At 42.1% G+C, this 23,955-nt stretch overlaps 1 protein-coding gene across 2 annotated transcripts in view; it reads left to right on the top strand.

Annotated features, from left to right (window-relative positions):
• LOC126354259 (drebrin-like protein) overlaps nt 1-23,955 on the top strand; it is a 211,260-nt gene that overhangs the window by 106,154 nt on the left and 81,151 nt on the right. For both annotated transcript variants that reach the window (XM_050003778.1, XM_050003779.1), the window contains exon 6: nt 9,288-9,473. In XM_050003778.1, the coding sequence (XP_049859735.1) occupies nt 9,288-9,473 (186 nt within the window). The remainder of the gene's footprint in view (nt 1-9,287; nt 9,474-23,955) is intronic.

The raw sequence follows: 23,955 nt of genomic DNA, 5'->3' as shown, positions 1-23,955 counted from the left end.
TAATAAACCCAGATTGTGGCTCTTCAAGTTACCGGCGGATGTGTTGTAAATAGTCTTCATGGGTTTGCTACCGGATCATGTTGTGCAAATTCTGCAATATTTCCTCAGAGCAACTGTCCGACATCTTCAGGTGGTTCAACCTTGCTGGTGGTTAGGTACAACTGACAGTATTCGCATGTCGACACCCCATTTCTTGAACATGCCCGCGAAGAATGCGCAGGTTCAGAAATTGTGAATGCGCAATGATTTGCAAATAGATGGTGCCATATTCAGACTCCCTCTGCCAAAAATCGCAGAGCAGCTCTCCTGAGCGTGCGCTGTACACTGCATTTGCCAACAGTGCGGCCAGACATTACTCACCAATGGATCTATAGACAATGTTATGGCAGGCCTGTTATCAAAGAATCTTGATTTTCATGTCATGATTTATTACCCTCTGCCAAGCACTTAAATGTGAATTGCAGAGTAGTCATGTAGATGTAATAGCAGCCAATGCAGGGTTCCAGGCTGTGCTCAGTTGATATCCCACATCCTTGTTGATGAGGTTATTGGCTCTACAGATATGTATTACTTCCTTAATGATGCAATCCCAGAAAGATGACGCCGGGTGTAAAACTTCCATCTTTTCATAAATATTCCAAAGTCCTATATTCAGACAGTATTCCGCAATTGCCGACTTTTCCATTTGACGAAGGCGTGTATGATGCTGATGTTTATTGCAGCGTTCTTGTACTGTGTGGCATGTCTGGCCTATGTACGCTGCCCCACATGGACAAGGAATCTTGTACATACCACATTTCCTCAGGCCATGTCATCCTTAACCGAACCCCTCAGGTTCCTCAGTTTTGCAGATGGTTGAAAAACCCAGTTAATTCCATATCTTCCATGGACTCTTCCGATTCTTGACAACTTGGCACCAAAATACGGCAAAAAGGCCGCAGTGGTGGGTGTCTTCATATCTTCATTCTGCTCCATAGATTGTGAATTCGCCTGGGCCTGGATGCATTACGTATCTCTCTCTCTCAGAATAACCATTTTGTCAGAACACTGTCTTCAAAATTTGTATTTCACTCGACAGGCTTTCAGGATCTGATATCACATGTGTTATATGAAGTAACGTACGCAATGCACTACTCCATTTTGCAGGATGATGGCAGCTTGCAGGGTCACTGCGAGCACGCAAAAGTGCTACAACACAACGTGGCATGGACTCAACTAATGTCTGAAGTAGTGCTGGAGGGAACTGACACCACGAATCCTGCGGGGCTGTCTATAGATCTATAAGAGTATGGGGGGGGGGGGGGGGGGGATCTCTTCTGAACAACTTGTTACAAGGCATCCCAGATTTGCTCAATAAGGTTCATGTCTGGGAAGTTTGCTGGCCAGCGGAAGTATTTAAATTTGGAAGAGTGTTCCTGGAATGTGGAGTGTCATATTGTACTGCTGGAATTTCACAAGTCTGTAAGAATGCACAATGGACATAAATGGATGCAGGTGATCACACAGGATGCTTACATATGTGTCACCTGTCAGAGTCATATCTAGACATGTCAGGTGTCCTGTATCACTCCAACAGCACACGCACCACACCACTGCAGAGCCTCCAACAGCTTGAACAGTCTCCTGCTGACATGCAGTATCCGTGGATTCATGAGGTTGTCTCCATTCCTGTACACGTCCATTTGATGCAATTTGAAATGAGACTCGTCCAACCAGGCAACATGTTTCCAGTCATCAGCAGTCCAATATTAGTGTTGACGGGCCCAGGTGAGGCATAAAGCTTTGTGTCATGCTGTCATCAAGGGTACACGAGTGAGCCTTCGGCTCCAAAAGCCCATATTGATGACGTTTCATTGAATGGTTCGCACACTGACACTCGTTGATGGCCCAGCACTGAAATCTGCAGCAGTTTGCAGAAGGGTTGCAGGGATATTGATGGTATGCTTGTGAAACGGTCATATGGGAAAATTCCCACTTCATTGTTTCCTTGGAGATGCTGTGTCCCATAGCTCGTATGCCGACTATAACACCACATTCAAACTCACTTAAAACTTGATAATCTGCCATTGTAATGGCAGTAACCAGTCTAACCAATGTGCAAGACACTTGTTGTCCTATATAGGCATTGCTGACCGCAGTGCAGTATTCTGCCTGTTTACAGATCTCTGTATTTGAATACGCATGCCTAGACCAGTTTCTTTGACACTTCAGTGTATAATAAACATAGTAAATATTGAAATGGTCAGGGCAATGCCATATGACAATATAGTAGCTTCTAGCTGCTTCAATAAGCCTTTTCCAGTCACCATTGGAAGTAGGGAGCAGGAACCATGATACTTTTGGGAGACATACTGTGGTTTACTGATGGGTTGAAAACAGATGAAGGTACTGTAGGGAGGTATATGGGATACGGCCTAGACTAGAAAGTGCAATCTCTCTAGAGATGCTGACTAAAATATTCCAGGCGGAGATATTCACTATCAGAGTTAGTGTAAAGCAGAACCTTGGTGGGGGTTACAAGGATCATATCATCTATATTCATTCAGACAACCAAGCAGCTCTGAAATATCTATCAGCCCCTGCAGAATGCCAAAATCACTTGTAAGGCTATGGGAAAGCAACAGAATAAACATGGTATGAGTCTCAGCTCCCTGAAGAGATTAGGCATGACACATGCTAAGTCTTGAGTCAAGGTTCATCTACGAGGTCCAACTTAAACATCACCTCAGCTGAAAGAAATGCTCTACGAGACTTGAGAGAAGACCAAGACATCGTCATGTTACCTTCTGACAAAGGAAATGCTACTGTGCTTCTCTCTCACACAGAATATAACAGCAAGATATACAAACTGCTCAACAATCCTGCATATAGTAAATTAAAAAGTGATCCGACGAGTAGGATCCAGGGAAGGACTGTGGAACTCGTCAGGAAGATCTTGATTCCAGTGAAAGTCGGTAAGGGTTTGCGTCAACAGGCTGCAGTTCCCCCTAGACTCTACAGCCTACCCAAGATCCATATGAATGGGGTGCCTCTCCGTCCCATTGTAAGTAACATAGGAGCACCTACTTATTTTGTTGCCAAATACCTGACACCACTATTGGGACCTCTCATAGGCAAGTGTGACCATCACATTCAAAACTGTGAAGATTTCATAGGTCGCCTGAAAGCTCTTAGATATCAATCATCGGATCTGTTCGTATGTTTTGATGGTTTGTTTATTTACATAGGTGCCCTTGCAGGACTCTTTGGAGCTCATTAGCAACAAGTTTGAGGAGGACATAGCAGCATTATTTAAACACGTGCTTACTTCAACATACTTCTTATTTCGTGGCCAAAATTTTGAACAAGTGGACAGTGTCACCATGGGTAGCCCTCTGTCTCCTTTGATGGCCAATTATTTTATTGATGACTTTGGGAAAAAAAAGGCACTACTGTCAGCCACTCTTAAACCCTCTTGTTTTCTACTGATTGTGGATGATACATTTGTGGTGTGGCCACATGGACTTGATACTCTACATATGTTTCTTCAGCATCTGAATTCAATCCGTCTGAAAATAAACTTCACAATTGAAGTGGGAAAATATGGCACTTTACCTTTTCTTGATGTTTTGGTATGAAGGAAAGCAGATGGAACCTTGGGACACAGCATCTACTGCAAGCCAACACATAAAAATCTATAGTTGCAGGCCACAAGCTGCCATCATCCTGCACAATACGGTAGTGCATTACGTACGTTAGTTCATAGAGCACATGTGGTATCTGATCCTGAAAGCCTGTCAAGTGAAATACAACTTTAGAAGACAGTGTTTCGACAAAACGGTTATTCTGAGAGACAGATGTGTAATGCATTCAGGCCCAGGCAAGTTCACAATCTATAGAGCAGAATGAAGATACGAAGACACCCACCACTGTGGCCTTTTTGCCGTATTTTGGTGCCGTGTTCAAGAATCGGAAGAGTCCATGGAAGATATGGAATTAAGTGTGTTTTTTCAACCCTCTGCAAAACTGAGAAACTTGTTGAGTTCGGTTAAGGATGACCTTGGCTTGAGGAAACGTGGTGTGTACAAGATTCCTTGTCAATGTGGGGCAGTGTATATAGGCCATACTTGCCGTGCAGAACAAGAACGTTGCGATGAACATCAGAGTCATACATGCTTTCGTCAACTGGAAAAGTCGGCAATTGTGGGACACTGTCTGAATACAAGACATGGATGATATATGAAAAGACGGAAATTTTATCCCCGGCAACATCTTTCTGGGACTGTGTCATTAAAGAAGCAATACATATCCATACAACCAATAATGTCATCAACAAGGATGCGGGATTTCACCTGAGCACAGACTGGAACCTTGCATTGGCTGCTATTAAATCACGACATGAAAATCAAGATTCTTCGATAACAGGCCTGTTATAACATTGGTCTAGTACGGCCGTTGGTGAGTAACGATGCGCACAAAAAGTTTCTTTCTCTCTTCAGCGTATTGATGTGGTATTCTGGATATCTTAAAGGTTTCCGGTATTCTCCAATTTTTAATCTGTATGCGCCTGTTGCTGCCTCCGTTGTAAGCCAAAGATGTAATGTAGGCATATTCAGCATGGTCTCCATTTCAGAAGTGTACGTGCTGCTAATTCCGCGTGTTACAGATAGGCAGGCCAGTCTCTACACCTTCCCAAACTCCCTGGTGGCCACCTTCCATTCTACATGATTCCATCGTACTGTAACACCATAAATTATCGTAGGTATTTTTACAAATGCATATATACAGTACATTGCCCTGAGACTTAGACCTCCTTCCAGTGCTTCTGAGAGCACCTTTTGCCTTGAAACTTCCATTTTGGTTCCTCATCCTGGGTTACCACTAAGCACTTCACTGTTCCTGTACTGGAAGAATTTTGTCTCAGATACCAGTACATTTCCTGGATATGCTTCCCCGTGAATGGTATTACAACAGCTTTTTCTGGGACTTACCTATTAGATCCTGCTGCCTACCTCAGTTTTGCTCAATGTTGAGAGTACATTATGTCACTGTTCTAATGGTACTAATGAATTTTCCAAGTATTACTATGACTAAATTGTCTGCATATCCTTGTCAAAGTAACCTTTGTCACAACCCCTTAACAATTTCATTCACCACAAGGTTCTGCAGTAGTGCTGACAAAACCCCACTTTATGGGCCCTTCTGGTGGTGGTGATTACCATTTTCACATCTGTCATGGTGGCTTCTACCACTTTCATACTCAGCATTGTCTTCATCTACGTACATATACTAGTCATAATGCCATGCTCTTCTGCAGCTGCAACATGTATCATATTGATAAAATCCCCCTCAATTTCCAGGAAGATGCAGAGAGCAATTACATGGAAGTGTAGAGCTTTTTCTACCTTCCCAACAAGTTAGTGGAGTGCTGTTAAACATGAATTGCATGCTCGACATGCTTGATGGTTTTCATGCAGAGGAATCTCAGTTAGTCTCCTTTCACTAACATGCACCTTAACCAGTTTTTCTAATGTCTTTAGAAGAAAGGAAGGCAAAGTGGGTCACGCCCTTAGTGTTGGTATGATCACTTCTCTCTTGCTTCAAAATGGAAACAGCCTTCACTGTCATCCATGTGTTATCAGTGACTCACAGGTATGATCCTTGGCCTATATCAGCTGCCAGAGTGCCTTGAGGGAAGTGAGTCTTTAGGGGCACATCCAGCATCTCATCCACTGACCTTGTATATCCACCATCCTCCTTCCTTAGAGTGCCTCCTGGATTTGTTAATGTTCTTGTGAGGACTTTGTGAAGTCTGGCTCTGACCTTCCATTTTTCACAGACTACCTTTCAGGATGATTGTTTTCTTGATTAATAGCAAGATTGTATTTGCCAATTGCCTCCCAATATTTTACCCATTGTCCTTTCCTTCTTACAAAGTCGAACAGTCATTTTACCTGCTTCCTTTACAATTCAAGATTATAGATTCACCAGGGTACAGACCTGTTTGTTCATTTCTTAATGATTGGACAGTTTTGTAAGTACAAGGTGAAGATGGCAGATGTTACTTCATCTGTTATTTATCCTAAATCTATTGAATTTATCAGATTTTTAACTTCAGGTAATCATCAGATTAGGTCTCTTCTGTCAGAGCCCCAATCTCTTTTCCTAGAATTGCTGTAGATTATGGTCTTTCTAACACCCATTTCAACCCCAAATATAATATGCATCTGCTCAGATAAGTTGGCTCCATCGCTATATCCCATTGTTTGAGGTAGCTACCTATTAAGATAGACCCGTTATCTGTTCCTGACAGTAAGTTTCCTACCACTGCTAAAAACCTCTAGATTGCTCTCCTATAGGTATTCAAGTAGGTAATCATGTGGCTGCTGGTATTGCTGCTTCCACACACTAGTTTGTGGTTTTGACATCACAGCCAACCAACAGTCGTTCATTCAGCTGCAAGCAGCTGTTTTGCAATCTCACCAATTCCTGGGAAGGAGAAGTAATGTCCTAACAAAGAAGGTAAACTGAGGGCAGTGCAAACTACCCCATGCTTCCTCCCCTACACTGTTTCATCCTGATCATCACAAAGTCCCTGGAACAGAAATTCGCCACAGGCATGAATGAAATTTCGTTTCTAATAAAAATACATTTTTTCCCCTTTTATCTAGCATAAATCAAACTCATTCCCAGTTCCTCCCAGGCCTTATACACTCTTCTTTATGTAAGCAAGATTCCTGGATCAGGGCTACGTTCACCTCCTGTCTTCCCAGAAGGCAATGCAAGGCGGCAATGGCACCTTAAGTTTATCTGCAACACTTCCAGCCACGAACTTGCTGCAATAGTCACTTCTGATGCCCTTAATCAACCTACAGTAACCTGCTAGAAATCTAAATTCAGTTTTAGGTACTTCTCACACATTGACTTTGGGAGTTTCTCACAGAATTCCACCATAAGGGTTTGGCTGTCAGATGTAACCTTCTGATAATTACCAGCCATTTTTCCATTAGGACTTTCTGGTTCTGCATCCATACTTTCTTGAACAGGGTCTTTGGAGTACCATCCTTAAGTAATCTAGGTACATAGATTTATATCTTCACAGTCTTAGAGAGTTCCTCTGCTGTCTTGACCAGCAGCTTCACTTCCTCCCACTGAGATATCATGGGCACAATCTCCTTTAGCTCTTACAGACAAAGACACCTTTGGTCAAGGTAGACTTTCCTAAATTTGGGGCCTTCATTTGCATCTTCCCCAAACTTTTCAGAGGGAGCCACCTGGAGTAGCTCCTCGTGCTGTGAGGTGGTGTGAACAATTGTATATCCGTATTGGACTATTGCTATTCTAAAAATTGAGGCTGCAGTATCATAGGTCTCTTTCCCTGTTTCTGGCACAGCTTGTTTTGTGTTCGTTTATCCTGGGAAATGGGAGTAATGAAGTCTTTCCTCTTTCTATCCAGTTCTTGCAAGTGGCAGGGGTCTTTTTACTCCTTCACTCCGAGACAGTCTTCTCCCCTGGCAATGCTTTGATCTTGATCTGGCCCAGCTTCTCAGTGACATTTTCCACATCTTGCACTGATTTGTCCCCCAATTCATTTGTGGAAAAGCCTACACCCAATGTTTGGTTGCAGGTGTGTCCATAATTTAAAAACTGAGGAACTTGATAATACCTCACACCTGATGTTTGGGTATTTGAGGTATTATCAAGTCCCTCAGTTTTTAATTTTTTCTGTGTTTTCCATATTGGTCCCACGAACATTGGGGATATGTTGGGTTAACACTAGTAGAACGCCAACCTGGTGTGAGGCTAATTACTCAAGAGGTCATCCACTATCCCTGAGATTCCATTCATGACACATCTTTCCATGTGCCATCCGCCCCAATAGCTGAAAGGTCAGCGTGACGGACTGCCATCCTAAGGGGCCGGGGTTCGATTCCCGAGTGGGTCAGGGATTTTCTCCACTCAGGGACTGGGTGTTGTGTTGTTTTCATCATCATTTCATCCCCATCCGGCGCACAGGTCGCCCAATGTGGCATCGAATGTAATAAGACCTGCACCAAGACGGCCGGACCTGCCCCGTAAGGGGCCTGCTGGCTAATGACGCCAAACGCTCATTTCCATTTTCATTTCTGTGTACCAGAAACCTCTCAATATGGATCATGTTAGATGCTGAGCTGGGGAAAAGAATGTTGGAAGAGATGGGATGTTGTGAGACACACTTTGTCAGGTTCATCCACTGAGGCCCGTGCAGCTTGGGAGACCCTGCCGGTGTCTACACTACCACCGGCATAGCCTTAAGCTTAGTGCAAATGTGCAAACCTCTCTGCTTGCACACTCCGTGTTATGCTAAGGTGGTGTCCCCTGAAGACGTCTCTTACATTATCCTTGCTTCATATAATCAGTGTCAGTGGTATACCTATCAAATCCTGTAGCCTCCCTACCCTGTCTCTAATTCCTGTTTTACTTTATAACATACAGACTCTCATTGTACAATGAGCTTATTGTGACAATGTTCTTGACAATATGAAGAGCATTTCTTACAATGCCCCAGCTTGCCTCCATTTTTTTGGATGGCATTGTATATCCACATAATATTCACAGCTCAGTGATCACATATAGACAGTCAACACTGCCAGTATGAAATACTTTGCTTTATAGAAATCTCTAAAATAAAACCAGATGAACATGTTAATTATTGTACCTCTCATTTGGATTCCAATTCCCAAGAGCTTGAACAGAGATACTTATTTTGTCTTCTATCATAGGCATTGCATAACTCTAGATTGAGATTTGCAGATGACTAACTATTTACACTAAGATAATAACAGAAAATCCTGGATGATATCTCTCTCTCTCTCTCTCTCTCTCTCTCTCTCTCTCTCTCTCTCTCTCTCTCTCTCTCTCACACACACACACACACACACACACACACACACACACAGAGAGAGAGAGAGAGAGAGAGAGAGAGAGAGAGAGAGAGAGAGAGAGAGAGCGGGGGGGGGGGGGGGGGGGGGGGCTGATCTGTAATGTTCAATCTCTCTTTCTTTTTCACAAGCATAACAATTACTGAACTTATTCAGTTCTGAATACTTTCCACTGCTGTATCTTCCACTTTGATAGCTTTTGATGTTATCTAGTTTTTCATTTTGTCTAGGAGGAGACCCAGAAGTATTCATGCAATAACTTTTGTTTTACAATTTAATTTTAATGTGAAATTTTTGTAGAAATTTTGGTTGCACATAGACTAGAACATAATTCTATTTGTGAATAATCTACTACTACATAACTGTAAATTTATACTAATCCTGCAGTTGGCAGAAGCTGCAAAACGTGAAGCACGTATTGAGGAACGCACTCGTACCATTAGCCAGCAGCGTGAGGCAGAGCGCAGTGCAGAACAGCATCATCGTGAGATAACAGCTGCAAAGGTGGATACAGAGGAAGTGGCTGAACCCCGTGTTGATGCTAGTGAAAGACTGCGACAGGAACGCAACAAGGTTAGTCCCTTGTATGTACAGCGAGTCCAAAAAGTATTCATCTAGCTGCATATCTTTTAGAAAACAAAATTTGTGTAACATGAAGAGAAATGTATACAAAATCCAAAGAGCCAGAAGTACCTTGATAAGTGATTTTTGTTGAAAAGCAAGGAAAGAAATACATCCAAATTGACAGCAATGTTAACAAAATAGAAAATGTAATACAAGAGCTAGCTCTTTAAGTATTCGTCATCCATCTGAATATGCTGAAATCCTGATTAAACTATAATGCTGACCCGCAGCACACACTAGAGTCAATAGTGTGCGGCCCCACTCTGTCGCCTGTTATGTTTCCGAATGGCACCAATACCGTGCAATTAGTGCTATGGTCCGTAAGGTTAGTGAGACAACACTGATCGAAATGAAACTTATTCTGCGCTTACATAATGAGTGCAAATCTTCTTATGAGATTGCTAAAGTACTCAGTAGACCTAGATTGATGGTTCAGTTGATGATTGATTGATTTTGAGTAACAAAATCATTGAGAAACCAACCTCAATCTGAACGCCCCCACACTTTAACTGATGCAGACGTGAGATTTATCATGAGGTAAATTGAGACGAAACCTAAAATCAGTGCTCATAAGTTGGCTGGGAAGTTAGAGTCTAGGGGAAAGAAGGTATGTGCCTACAAAATCAGAAAAACCTTCAAAACATGTGGGTATCGCAGCCAGGTAACTCGCAAGAAATTTTGGGCCAGTGAGCAGAATTAAACAAACGTCTTCATTTTGCAATGGAACATAGATTCATAAAGGAAGACTTCTGTAATAAAGTAATATTTTCTGATGAGAGTAAATATAACGTATTCCAGCCTCTCTGATGGCAAACTTGGTCAAGTTGATGCCCAGACGACTACAAGCAGTAATAGCTGCAAAGGGAAACACCATTAAATATTAATTTTTGTAATTGAAATTATATTTTCAGATTGTAAATAAAAAAAAATATATATTGGACAAATTCTTTTTGAAGTCACCCTTGAATAAATTCTCAATTTTGGCAAATTTGTTATCGCTGTGGATGTATATATTTCCTTGTCCATCAATAAAGATTCATGTGACATATACTTAGTTTTTTAAAAAAAATTACAACTAGATGAATACTTTTTCGACTCGGTGTACATTAATCTGTAATTTCTACATTTAGAAACTATATTATGTCCTGTTTATCACATCTAATGTTAAACTATGCACTGTTATTCATAAGTTACAGGCCTAAAATGTGGCAGAAAAACTCGATGCCTGACATACTTGGCACTCCAGTTGTTGTTGTGTGCTTCAGTCCAATAACTGGTTTGATGCAGCTCTCCACATTACTCTATCCTGTGCAGGGCATGCCAGTATGAGATCATATATTGTGTCCGAAGCAGTCCATGTGAATAGAGGTTTTGTGTACAGCATTTCTGACTGTGTTTGACACCCAAAGTGAAAGTAAGCAGTATGGCACAGAGAACACATTTGAATGACAAAGGGCATATCAACACCATTGAATGATTTAATATCTGTCACAGCCCATACAAGATGACTTGGGAGTTCAATACAAGATGACTTGGGAGTTCAATGTTGTTTGTAGTATCATTTCACAGCTGTGGAGAAGATTCCAAGCTGGAAAGAGAAATACAACAACAGTGTGGGGAAAATCAACCTTATGTTAAAAGTCAATACCGGGATCATCATCTTCCCTGAAGAACTCAAAGATGTCCAATTAACACAGCACCTGCTCTGACCAAAGACTTGTGACAGCCTGTGGGTCACATTTCTCTATTCAGGCTGTGTACAATCAACTTAAAAAAGTCACTCCTTGTGATTAATGACTTTCCAAATACGTTACCCTCACGCAGTGACTTTGCATAACTTAGAAAATGTTCTGTGTTGCCCACCTGGTGTGAGTATGGGAACAGTGAATTAGTGTTCATATTCACATATGAGGTACAGTTTAGTCCAGAGAGTGATTCTTACAATCTGTTCATCTGGCCTGCCCCTGAGATAGGTTACAGCCCTGCCAATGTTGTTCAAAGATATCAGTAACAACACCTTGGTTTTTGTCTGGTCTGTCATCATGGTAGGTGAATTTACATGACAACATATATTTTCTAGGAGTAATGAAATGGTTGCTATCTGTAGTGATGACATCCACCAATGATAAATGCATCTGTTTCTCAGTGCGTACGGAACTGAGTTTCACGTGATAATGATTGACAACACCACACATCTAGTGGCCAGTCTGTCAGCTCCCCATCATAAATCTGATGGGATGATCTAGGTTGAAAAATCTAGAACAGTAGCACTGATGCCACCGGCCTTTCCTGACCTACAGAGGGCACATCTCCGAGAGGATACTGGGACTGTCACACTACCTACTTTGTGATGTAAAGGCATAACATCCCATAATGGCATTCGGTATATGTCTGGCAGAAAGACACCACACAAGTTATATGCCACCAGCAGCATGCAGCCACATTACATTACAATTCATATACATATCACTGGGTAACGTGCCACATTGTTGCCAAGGCACCCTGTTGTGCACATAAAATCGTCACCAATGATGTTCTTTCATGGATCTCATAAGTTACGGAACATGAATATAGAAGCCAGTTACAAGTGACAGTCAATGTTATGAGGAGATCCTTTGAAGGGCAGCTGCCTGTTTTCTCATGTGCTGCCACCTTAACTGAATTCTATTAATCATCATCTAGATTGCAATTAACTTCTTCTTCAACCTATCACAGTTCACTGCTGAATTTAGGCCTCTTCCTTATATTTCCATTGTTGTTGATTTTGAGCCACTTGGTACCACCATGTTCCAACTAACAGCTTCACCTTATCAAGCCATCTCTTTTGTGGTCTTCAGTGTTTCTGTGGTCTCCAGAAAACAGTTCAAGGGGTACGCCTGCTGTGGGCTTGTCGAGCTACATGTCCAACCCTTTGCCATTTCAGGCTTGCAGTTCTCTGTAAGACATCTTTCACCTTTGTTTTTCTTCTAATGTCCTGTGATAGAATCCTATCCCTGAGAGTGACTTCCCTAGCGTATGTCACTCTGTGGCTTGTTGTGAGTGTCTTACTTGGCCTTAATCAGAGCATAGTTTCCAGGCTGCAAGTTGTAACTGCTAACATGTACATAGTATTCATGTTATTTGGGACATCCTTGTTGATCAAGATAAAAATCTTACCTTTTGGAATGCTGCCCAGCTCAGCCCAATAGGAGTTTCTCCATGTCAATTGTTTTTCCATAGTTTAATTTTGTGATCAAGGTAAATGTATTCATCCAGACTTCATCTTCTATAGACTAGTTTCTGAATGTAAGTGTCTGGTTGTAGTATTTTTGTTTTACTGATTTTTGTGTCCAAGATAATCTTTACAGACGCAAGATTTAGCTCTTCACACCCTTTAGTTGTTCGTAATCTTCTTGCTCAGATATAAGGATTGATTTTTATTCCTCTGTTGTTCCAGTCTAGTGATTTGAATAAATTTTCAAGTGCAAGCATGAACATTTTCAGGGAGATAGTGTCACCTTGATTATCTCCTTTGCCAATTAGGATCTTATTGATGACATGGTTTCCACCCACTCTGTCATTGTTGCATGTTCACTGATGTACTTCAGGAGTTTTATATATCTTGAATTTACCATGGCATTTTCAAGAGCTTTCATGGTTGCTCAAGTCTGCAGGGAGTCAAAAGCTCTTCAGTAATCTTTAAAGGCCAGAGGAATCCTAATGTTATACTTGGTTGTTTTCTCTGGATGTGATCTATTAAAAAAAAACCTTTCCGAAATCCCATTTACTCGACAGATTGATATAAATCCAGTTCTCATGTGAGGTGATTTGTTACAGTTTTAGCCAGGAGTTTGTAAAGACATAACAAACTAACCAAATGGTAGTTTTCCAAGTTTGCCATATCACTCTCTTTGAAGAGCAGTACCACTTCAGCTTTTTTCCATTTTTATGGTATTCTTACACAGTTGGTGTGTTTATTGATTAGTATCCTCACTGCTTCCAGCAAGTTGCCTCCACCTAGTTTCAGCATTTCATTAGCTATAATATCCTCCCCAGAGGATTTTTTGTTTGTTTTTTAGTTGTTTAAGTGCATTCTCAACTTGAGCAATGATTACTTCCAGTGCTTCTTCCTCTATATTGTTCCCGGCTAATTGTTCTTCTCTGGATAGTCTGTCAGTGGTCACAATGTACAGTTCTTGGGAGAAATCCTTAACAATTTCAATAATATTATGTCTGTCTCTAACTCTTCCTTCTTGTTCTTTTTTTACATCATTCTGATCTTTCTGTAGACATGCTGGTCTTTAAAATTTTTTGTGTTCTGTCTATTTACAATGATAAGGTTATTGTTAAATTTCCTCTTTTCTTTTTCTTATTTCAATCTGGATAGTCTTATTCACAGTTGTATATTCTGCTGTATCTCTGTCTATTTTCTTCCTTTCTTTAATGATCTGGATGGTACTAACTCAAAGTCAGCTACTCTTGTTAGATTTCTGGAGTTGGATCTAGATGGCTGCAATCTGGCTGCTTTTTGTAATTTTCTCAGTGAGTTAATTTACTTCTAAGGACTTTAGATCTTCTTTTAGACCAGATAAAGCTTGCTACATCTATATGATTACTCTGCAATTCACATTTAAGTGCTTGTCAGAGTGTTCAACGAACTACGATCATACTCTCTCTACCATTCCACTCCCGAACAGCGCGCGGGAAAAACGAACACCTAAACCTTTCTGTTTGAGCTCTGATTTCTCTTATTTTATTTTGATGATCATTCCTGCCTATGTAGGTTGGGCTCAACAAAATATTTTTGCATTCGGAAGAGAAAGTTGATGACTGAAATTTCATAAATAGATCTCGCCGTGATGAAAAACATCTTTGCTTTAATGACTTCCATCCCAACTCGCATATCATATCTGCCACACTCACTCCCCTATTATGTGATAATACAAAACGAGCTGCCCTTTTTTGCACCCTTTCGATGTCCTCTGTCAATCCCACCTGGTAAGGATCACACACACCGCAGCAATATTCTAACAGAGGACGAACGAGTGTAGTGTAAGCTGTCTCTTTAGTGGAATTTTTGCATCTTCTAAGTGTCCTGCCAATGAAACGCAACCTTTGGCCCCCTTTCCCCACAATATTGTCTATGTGGTCTTTCCAACTGAAGTTGTTCGTAATTTTAACACCCAGGTACTTAGTTGAATTGACAGTCTTGAGAATTTCTTTTGGAACTCATGTGGATCACCTCACACTTTTCGTTATTTAGCGTCAACTGCCACCTGCCACACCGTACAGCAATCTTTTCTAAATCGCTTTGCAACTGATACTGGTCTTCGGATACCTTACTAGACGGTAAATTACAGCATCATCTGCGAACAACCTAAGAGAACTGCTCAGATTGTCACCCAGGTCATTTGTATAGATCTGGAACAGCAGAGGTTCCAGGACGCTTCCCTGTGGAACACCTGATATCACTTCAGTTTTACTCAATGATTCGCCGTCTATTACTGCGAACTGCGACCTTCCTGACAGGAAATCATGAATCCAGTCACACAACTGAGATGATACCCCATAGGCCTGCAGCTTGATTAGAAGTCGCTTGTGAGGAACGGTGTCAAAGCTTTCCGGAAATCTAGAAATACGGAATCAACTTGAGATCCCCTGTCTAAAGTGGCCATTACTTCATGCGAATAAAGAGCTAGCTTCGTTGCACAAGAATGATGTTTTCTGAAACCATGCTGATTATGTATCAATAGGTCATTCCCTTCGAGGTGATTCATAATGTTTGAATACAGTATATGCTCCAAAACCCTACTGCAAATTGACGTCAATGATATAGAGCTAGCTGCGTTGCACAAGAACGATGTTTTCTGAAACCATGCTGATTATGTATCAATAGGTCATTCCCTTCGAGGTGATTCGTAATGTTTGAATACAGTATATGCTCCAAAACCCAACAGCAAACTGACGTCAATGATATAGGTCTGTAGTTTGATGGATTACTCCTACTACCCTTCTTAAACACTGGTGCGACCTGTGAAATTTTCCAATCTGCAGGTACAAATCTATCGGTGAGCGAAGTAGGGAGCTATTGTATCAGCGTAATCTGAAAGGAACCTAATCGGTATACAATCTGGACTTGAAGACTTGCCCGTATCAAGCGATTTGAGTTGCTTCACAACCCCTAAGGTATCTACTTCTAAGAAACTCATGCTAGCAGCTGTTCATGTTTCAAATTCTGGAATATTCCATTCGTCTTCCCTGGTGAAGGAATTCGGAAAACTGGGTTCAATAACTCCACCTTAGCGGCACAGTCACCGGTAACAGTACCATTGGCAGTGCGCAGCGAAGGTATTGACTCTGTCTTGCCGCTTGTGTACTTTACATACGACCAGAATTTATTTGGATTTTCTACCAAATTTCGAGACAATGTTTCGTTGTGGAACCTATTAAAGGCATCTCGCATTGAAGTTCGTGCCAAATTTCGCATGTCTGTAAATTTTAGCTAATCTTTGGGATTTCGTGTTCTCCTGAACTTTGCATGTTTTTCCCGTTGCCTCTGCAACAGCGTTCGGACCTGTTTTGTGTACCATGGGGGATCAGTTCCATCTCTTACCAGTTTATGAGGTATAAATCTCTCAATTGCTGTTGCTAATATATCTTTGAATTTGAGCCACATCTCGTCTACATTTGCATAGTCAATTCGGAAGGAAGGGAGATTGTCTCTTAGGAAGGCTTCTAGTGACACTTTATCCGCTTTTTTAGATAAAATTATTTTGCGTTTGTTTCTGGTGGATTTGGAAGAAACGGTATTGAGCCTAGCTACAATGACCTTGTCATCAATAATCCCTGTATCAGTCATGATACTCTCTATTAGCTCTGGATTGTTTGTGGCTAAGAGGGCAAGTGTGTTTTCGCAACCATTTACCATTTGAGTGGGTTCGTGGACTAACTGCTCGAAATAATTTTCGGAGAAAGCATTTAGGACAATCTCGGAAGATGTTTTCTGCCAACCACTGGTTTGAACAAGTATTTTTGCCAACATATCGAGAGAATGTTGAAGTCCCCGTATGAGTGGGGTATTTATTTGTTATGAGACTCAAATTTTCTCTGAACTGTTCAGCAACTAAATCATCGGAGTCTGGGTGTCGGTAGAAGGAGCCAATTATTAATTTAGTTTGGCTGTTAAGTATAACCTCCACCCATACCAATTCGCACGGAGTATCTACTTCGACTTCACTACAAGATAAACCACTACTGACGGACACAAACACTACACCACCACTTCTGCCTAATCTATCTTTCCTGAACACCATCTGAGACTTCGTAAAAATGTCTGCAGAACTTATTTCAGGCTTTAGCCAGCTTTCTGTACGTATAACGATTTCAGCTTCTGTGCTTTCTATTAGCGCTTGAAGCTCAGGGACTTTCCCAGCACAACTGCAACAATTTACAACTACAATTCTGACTGTTCCTCGATCCAAGCACGTCCTGTATTTGCCATGCACCCTTTGAGATTGCAGCCCATCCCGTATTTTTCCGAGGCCTTCTAACCTAAAAAAACTGCCCAGTCCACGCCATATAGCCTCCACTACCCATGTAGCCGCCAGCTGAGGGTAGTGAACTCCTGACCTATTAAGTGGAACCTGAAACCCCACCACCCTATGGCGCAAGTCAAGGAATTTGCAGCCAACACAGTCGCAAAACTGTCTGAGCCTCTGATTCAGACCCTCCACCTGGCCCTGCACCAATGGTGTGCAGTCGGTTCTGTCAACTATGCTGCAGATGGTGAGCTCTGCCTTCATCTCGTAAGCAAGACTGGCAGCCTTCACCAAATCAGATAGCTGCTGGAAGCCAGAGAGAATTTCCTCAGGTCCAAAGCGACACACGTCATTAGTGCCGACATGTGCCACCACATGCAGCTGGCCGCACCCTGTGCTCTTCATGGCATCCGGAAGGACCCTTTCCACATCAGGAATGACTCCACCCGGAATGCACACGGAGTGCACACTGGATTTCTTCCCCTCCTTAGCCGCCATATCCCTAAGGGGCCCCCATTACACACCTAACATTGGAGCTCCCAACTACCAATAAGCCCACCCTCTGCGATTGCCTGGACCTTGAAGGCTGAGAATCATCCTTTGAAACAGGGTAGGCAGCTGCATATGGCTCAGCCAGACACAGTACCTGAAACCTGTTTGTCAGATGCACTGGGGAGGCTTTCTGATCAGCCTCCGGGGACGTCTTTCACTGCCTGCCACACCTTGGAACGACCTCCCAATCAACCACAGGCAAGGGCTCAGCCCCACTGCGGGTAGCAACCAGGGCAACCACAGCGGCAGACCAATCTGGGGACAGACGGGACGAAGTTGACATCCCCGTGATACCCAAGTCCGGCTTCCCACAGTGGTGCCCATTGGCAACAGCCTCAAGCTGCGTGACCGAAGTCAGCGCCGCCTGCAGCTGTGAGCGAAGGGATGCCAACTCAGCCCTCATCCGAACACAGGAATCACAGTCCCTGTCCATTCTAATCGATGTTGAACAACATTTACTGAAACACAAGTGCCTAGGTAACGCAAGGGAAACATGCAAAGAATGTATGAACTAACCTGTACAAATGAGTAATGACTGTGCTACAATCTGCCTGAATTTACAATTACAGTAACTAAAACTAGAAATTACACCTTCTATATGGAACTCACATGCAATTTAAGTAAGAATCTACGAAGTAAACACAGAAAAGAAGCTATATACGTATCTTTCTGCGCTGTTGTTGTGCACCAACTGGCAGCTCAGGCGGCAGGGAGTACACTGGCTGTGACCAACCGACACTGGTCGTTCAAAATAAAAACAGAAGACAGACGACTACGCAAATTTACACTGCTCAGGTACTAAAGTGTGATGCTACAACTCTCAAATACTATAATATGCCCGAAATTTATAAATTAAACAATGCAAGTACCCAAAAACATGCAAAGAAATTAAGAATTAAACTGTGTAACAAATAAGTAAGCTAGGAGTAATAGACTTGCTGCTGGCAGCTGCTTATCCAATGGCGGCTGCTGAAGTGATACTTTATGTTTCCCTAAGTCATTTGCTCTTGGTAAGTGTGCTTCCTTATTATTTTTGATCATTCATGTTTGAGGATCAACGTGAAGGTCGCTCGAACTAGTCTGTGATCACTTCAGGTGTCTTACCCATTGAATAGACATACATCTTTGCAGTTCTGTTTTTTGTTGGTGTGAGTCAAATCTATTTCACTTTTTAATTTACCATCAGGGATCTTCCATGTCCATTTATGTCAGATGGGCTTCTTAAAGAAGGTATTCAGGCAATAGAGAATTTCATCTCTAAGATATTCTAGCATTCATTCACAGCTTTCATTTTTGCAGTCTAACCCAAATTTCCCTGAGCCTCTATCTTTCTTTTGTCCTAATTTTGCCTTGAAATCTCTTATGATGATACTCAGTTGTGTTTCCACAGAACCTTTTAAGTTTGTGATAACTTTGTATAATTGTTGAGCCTCATTCTTCATCAGAATTGCTGATTGGAGCATAGATCAGAATGACCTACATGGAAAACTTACTTTTCAATCTAAGCACAATACATATGTCATTCTAGGTGAAATGCAAACCATATTGTGTATGAATTCTGTGATATTGCTGTTGATTAGAATAGCAACTACATATATGGAAGATTTATTACTTAAGATGACATTACCTGATGGAAGAAGTTCAGCCTTTTCCACATGTAGATGTGTCTTACAGATACCAATGATATGCCATTTACTGTCATGAAATTCTTACTCTTGTCTCTCAAAGTCGTCAGCTTGTCTCATAGTTCTTATGTTGTATGTGGCTACTCTTATTTCTTTACTCTTTCTTCTCAAATTAGCTTCCCCAGAATCCTAGACTTATGGATCATCAGTGTGAGGTTCGGAGCAATTTACTCTATTCACCTGTGGCAATTTTATGGAAAATTTGAAGTCATTATCTGAATTTATGGGAGGCGATTGGCTTTTACACTGAAGAGCCAAAGAAACTGGTAAACCTGCCTAATATTGTGCAAGCACACACAAGTGCCCCAAACACGACATGGAATGGACTCGACTAATGTCTGAAGTAGTGCTGGAGGAAATTGACACTTGACTCCTGCGTGGCTGTCCATAAATCCATAAGAGTACAAGGGGGTAGAGATCCCTTCCGAACACCACGTTGCAAGGCATCCCAGATATGCTCAATAACGTTAATGTCTGGGGAGTTTGGGGCCAGTGGAAGTGTTTAAATTCAGAAGTGTCTTCCTGGAGCCACTCTGTAGTAATTCTGGATGTGTTGGATGTTGCATTGTCCTGCTGGAGTTGCCCAAGTCCACCGGCCTGCACAATGGACATGAATGGATGCAGGTGACCAGACAGGATGCTTACATACATGGCACTTGCCAGAGTCGTATGTAAACATATCAGGGGGCCCGTATCACTCCAACTCCACATGCCCCACACCATTACACAGCATCCACCAGCTGAACAATCTCCTGCGTACGTGCAGGGTCCATGGATTCATGAGATTGTCTCCATATCCATACACATCCATCCTCTCGATACAATTTGAAATGAGACTCGTCCGACCAGGCAACATGTTTCCAAACATCAACAGTCCAATGCCGGTGTTGATGGGCCCAATCGAAGTGTAAAGCTGTGCGTCATCCTGTCATCAAGGGTACATGAGTGGACCTTCGACCTCAAAAGCCCATATTAATGACATTTCATTGAATGGTTAGCTTGCTGACACTTGTTGATGGCCCAGCATTGAAATCTGCAGTAATTTATGGAAGAGTTGCACTTCTGTCACATTGAATGATTCTTTTCAGTCATTGTTGGTCCCGTTCTTGCAGGATTGTTTTCCAACCCCAGTGATGTCTGAGATTTGATGTTTTACTGGATTCCTAATATTCATGGTACACTTATGAAATGGTCATATGGGAAAATCCCCACTTCATCACTACTTCGGAGATGCTGTGTCCCATCGCTCGTGCGCCTACTATAAGACCATGTTCAAACTCACGTAAATCTTGATAACCTGCCATTGTAACAGCAGTAACTGATCTAACAACTGTGCCATACACTTGTTGCCTTATATACGCATTGCTGGCCGCAGTGCCATATTCTGCTAGTTTGCATATCTCAGTACACATGCCTATACCAGTTTCTTTGGGCTTCATTGTAAAACACAATGCTCCCAGGCATGTTATTGAGTTAATATCCAGTCACCCCTACCATTGGGAACAGACGCTGTTGTTAGCCGCACCTGACCCAGAGAACAGATGCTCCATTTCTTTTACATCATCCCTAAAAGCTGGACTGCCTCTTTTGCCAGTTTTTCTGTACCAATGATCTTCATGTCTGTCATCATTGCCATTGAGGTCTTCACTATTAGCCTGGCAAGTGATCATCATGAGGTGCTATCACTTGTGCCAGGTGAACCAACGGTTTTTAGGTCGTGTTACTCCTCCTCCTCTTTCTCCTCCTCCTTTCTTTTCTTCAGTTCACCTCCACCTATATTTTCATGACCCTTGTATTCCCAAAAATTGATCTTATAGAGAAATTTGTGGAACACACAGAGAGACAGGTGGCCTGACCAATGCTTATATTCTGGAGGCACAACTGTTGATACACTGGGTGAAGCAAGCTGGAAGTCGTGATTCATGTTGGCCCCAGTAATGACCATCACCAGCGTCTTGAGGCTGTCCTCAGATCGTTTTGGCCACTGGCTGAAGTAGAGACAACAGCTATCCTCTCTCATGAAGGTAAAAGCACAACTTCCAAAACTAAGTGCAATACTCTTGCTTGGAACCAGCTGGAAGGCTTCTACAACAGACCCTCTGTTCTGTAATGGTCTTGGGTGCAGGTTTCCTGAAATGCATTGTTTTATGAAAAATTATGGTATCTCCTGGAACTGGTCATGCCTGTACTACACTCAAGAAGAAACTAGATCGCTCTTTCAGGTAAAAAGTGTCTCTCTGACCATTAAGCATGAGTAATACCCTAGATTGAAGACCATGTCATCTGTATTTGTTATAGAAGGAATTACGCTTCCTCACAGCTCAAAGAAAGAAAGTGTAAATCCAGTATTAGGTAACTGCAGAAATGTTCAGATTAAAGTTCCAGAATAACCCTCACATATTAATAGTTGTAATGTACACACAATTCCTGCAGCAAAAAAAGTGACATCAACCGCTATAAATAGCTATGAAGTTTTAAATTCTGAATGGAATACAGACTGGAGAGATGATGACATATTGATTGCCATGGGTAACTCAATAATATCTAAAGATATAAATGCTGAAAAAGAATCATAGTAATCTGGGAATGGACAAGCTTTAGAAGTTGGCCTAAAATATTAAAATGGATGACACTTCAGAGAAAGATTGGAAAACATTGTACATAAATTCCATAGTTATGCCTTTGTGACACGGCTGGTTTGCACTCTGATGGCTGCGGAATGGGTGTCTCACTCATCAAACAAAAAATCTTAAATTCTTGTGGCCTTCTCATTTTATTGTGGCATGAACACGTGCAAAGCTGCCTTCGGAACAGGTCAGATGTGGATGAATGGTGCATGACAAATTACTGCAGAGAACGTTTTTACTGTATTCCTCTTTTGATGTAAACACAAAGGGAGGGGGGGAGCACCATCACACAGAGCAAGATTCATGTGGTTACTGGTGTCACAGGGGTACCTTTCTTAAGTTAGAATTAAGATTCGGATATCCTTTTTTGAAAAAAAGTCAAAGTAACACAAGAGCCCCACAAAGTACTTAAGAATGTTTGTTTATTTCATCAAAATGTTAAGAGGACTGAGTAATAGGGTAGAAGAGTTTCTTGTGGGACTGAAAAATTTAGAGATCTCTGATCTCTCTGAGCACCACATAACGAGTTTGATAAGGTATGTGTAACTGATTATACTCTAGCATCTACTCAGGCAGAACTAATATGGGAAAAGGAGAAGTTGTTACATACATTAAGGCAGAGCGCAAGTTCAGAAACATTTTGTAGTGATCAGCACATGGAAGTGTTTGCTTGTGAATTAATATTGCAAAATAGTTCACTTTTAATTGTAACTGTATATAGATCCCCACTGGGAAATTTTGAATTGTTTATAAGGAATCTGGATTCCTTATTATGCTGTCTCTCGCCAGGCAGTTAGTAGTCTGTGGTGACTTCAGTGTAGATTTTCTAAAGGATTCTCGTAGGAAAAAATGATGTGGGAAAGTTATTCAGATCCTACAATGTGATCTCAGTAATTAACTTTCCAACACAGGTGAAGAAAGACAGTAGGACCATGTTGTAGCACACAACATAGAAACACACGGTCATCTCTAGAACAAGTATATTTTCTGATGACAAATGTCAGGTTTAACAACAAATGCAAATATCAGGGTGCCATGTGGTAATACAGTTACAAACAGTTCAGTAATGTAGGTAGTTGCACTTGGAGCCAGAACAGAATGAGGGTGAGTGTCAGGTGGTAATTTCCTATATGCATGTGTGTGGCTGTTGGTGTTGAATGCGCCTACGTATTTGTAATGTGCTGTCGCTCGGCCGCCATGTCTTGGCCTACTGGCCGACATTGGAGACATCAGAGCCAGTGTCTGATGCCTAAGTGGTAGTCCATTGGATTACCATACCCCAATGTACATGGGGGAACACCAAGCTGCATCTCGCCAACATCATCGGATGTGTCAGGTGGTCTCTCTGGCTTCACCATGTCCTGGTAATCTCGAAGCGGAGTGTAGAGCCAGAAAGGGTCCACCTGGCAGCACAGTCAGCATCTCTGTGTCTCCGCTGCAGGAAGCATAGTCGATGCCATGTATACATCGGGACCCGGCACAGAAGGGAAGAGTAGTGGTTGGGGTGGTGCTGGTACCACAGCTCGGTCTTGTGCTGACTTCCGGCCCATCCCATGTTGCCAACAAACAGAGGAGGATGGGAACGGAGTCATAGGTGGCACACTGGGTGGCGCACCTGAAGGCAGGAATGGCCCAGGTACAGGACGTGGAGGGAGTAGAGGATGCGACAAGGAAGGGGAACACTGTCCAATAGGATGAGACAGTGGTGAAGGTGAAAATAATGGAGCCCTGATTGGTAATGCAGTCAGGGCAAACACGTGGGATGTACAATCACACTTGTTGTAGTTGGTGTCTTTTTGCCATCACTGCAGATACATGGATCGCTGTGATAGGGAAAGTGTCCACCACATGTTGAGCTTCTTCATTCAAATGGAAACACAAAGTCCTGTCTCGATCGAATCGAGGTCAGGTCTCATCGAAAGACAGAAAAGGAGGTCTGCATTGTTGTGTTATGCAGTACTGCAGAAGTGAATTTCATAACAGAACCTGCTGAGAAAAAGTGCTCTATGCTTGAGGCAGTGAGAGTCCTCTCATGTAGCTTCGCTGCCAG

The sequence above is a fragment of the Schistocerca gregaria genome, chromosome 3 (assembly GCF_023897955.1).
Source record: "Schistocerca gregaria isolate iqSchGreg1 chromosome 3, iqSchGreg1.2, whole genome shotgun sequence".
Classification (NCBI taxonomy): Eukaryota; Metazoa; Arthropoda; class Insecta; order Orthoptera; family Acrididae; genus Schistocerca; species Schistocerca gregaria.
The sequence above is the reverse complement of the archived record's forward strand: the minus strand, read 5'-3'. Positions and strand labels throughout refer to the sequence as shown.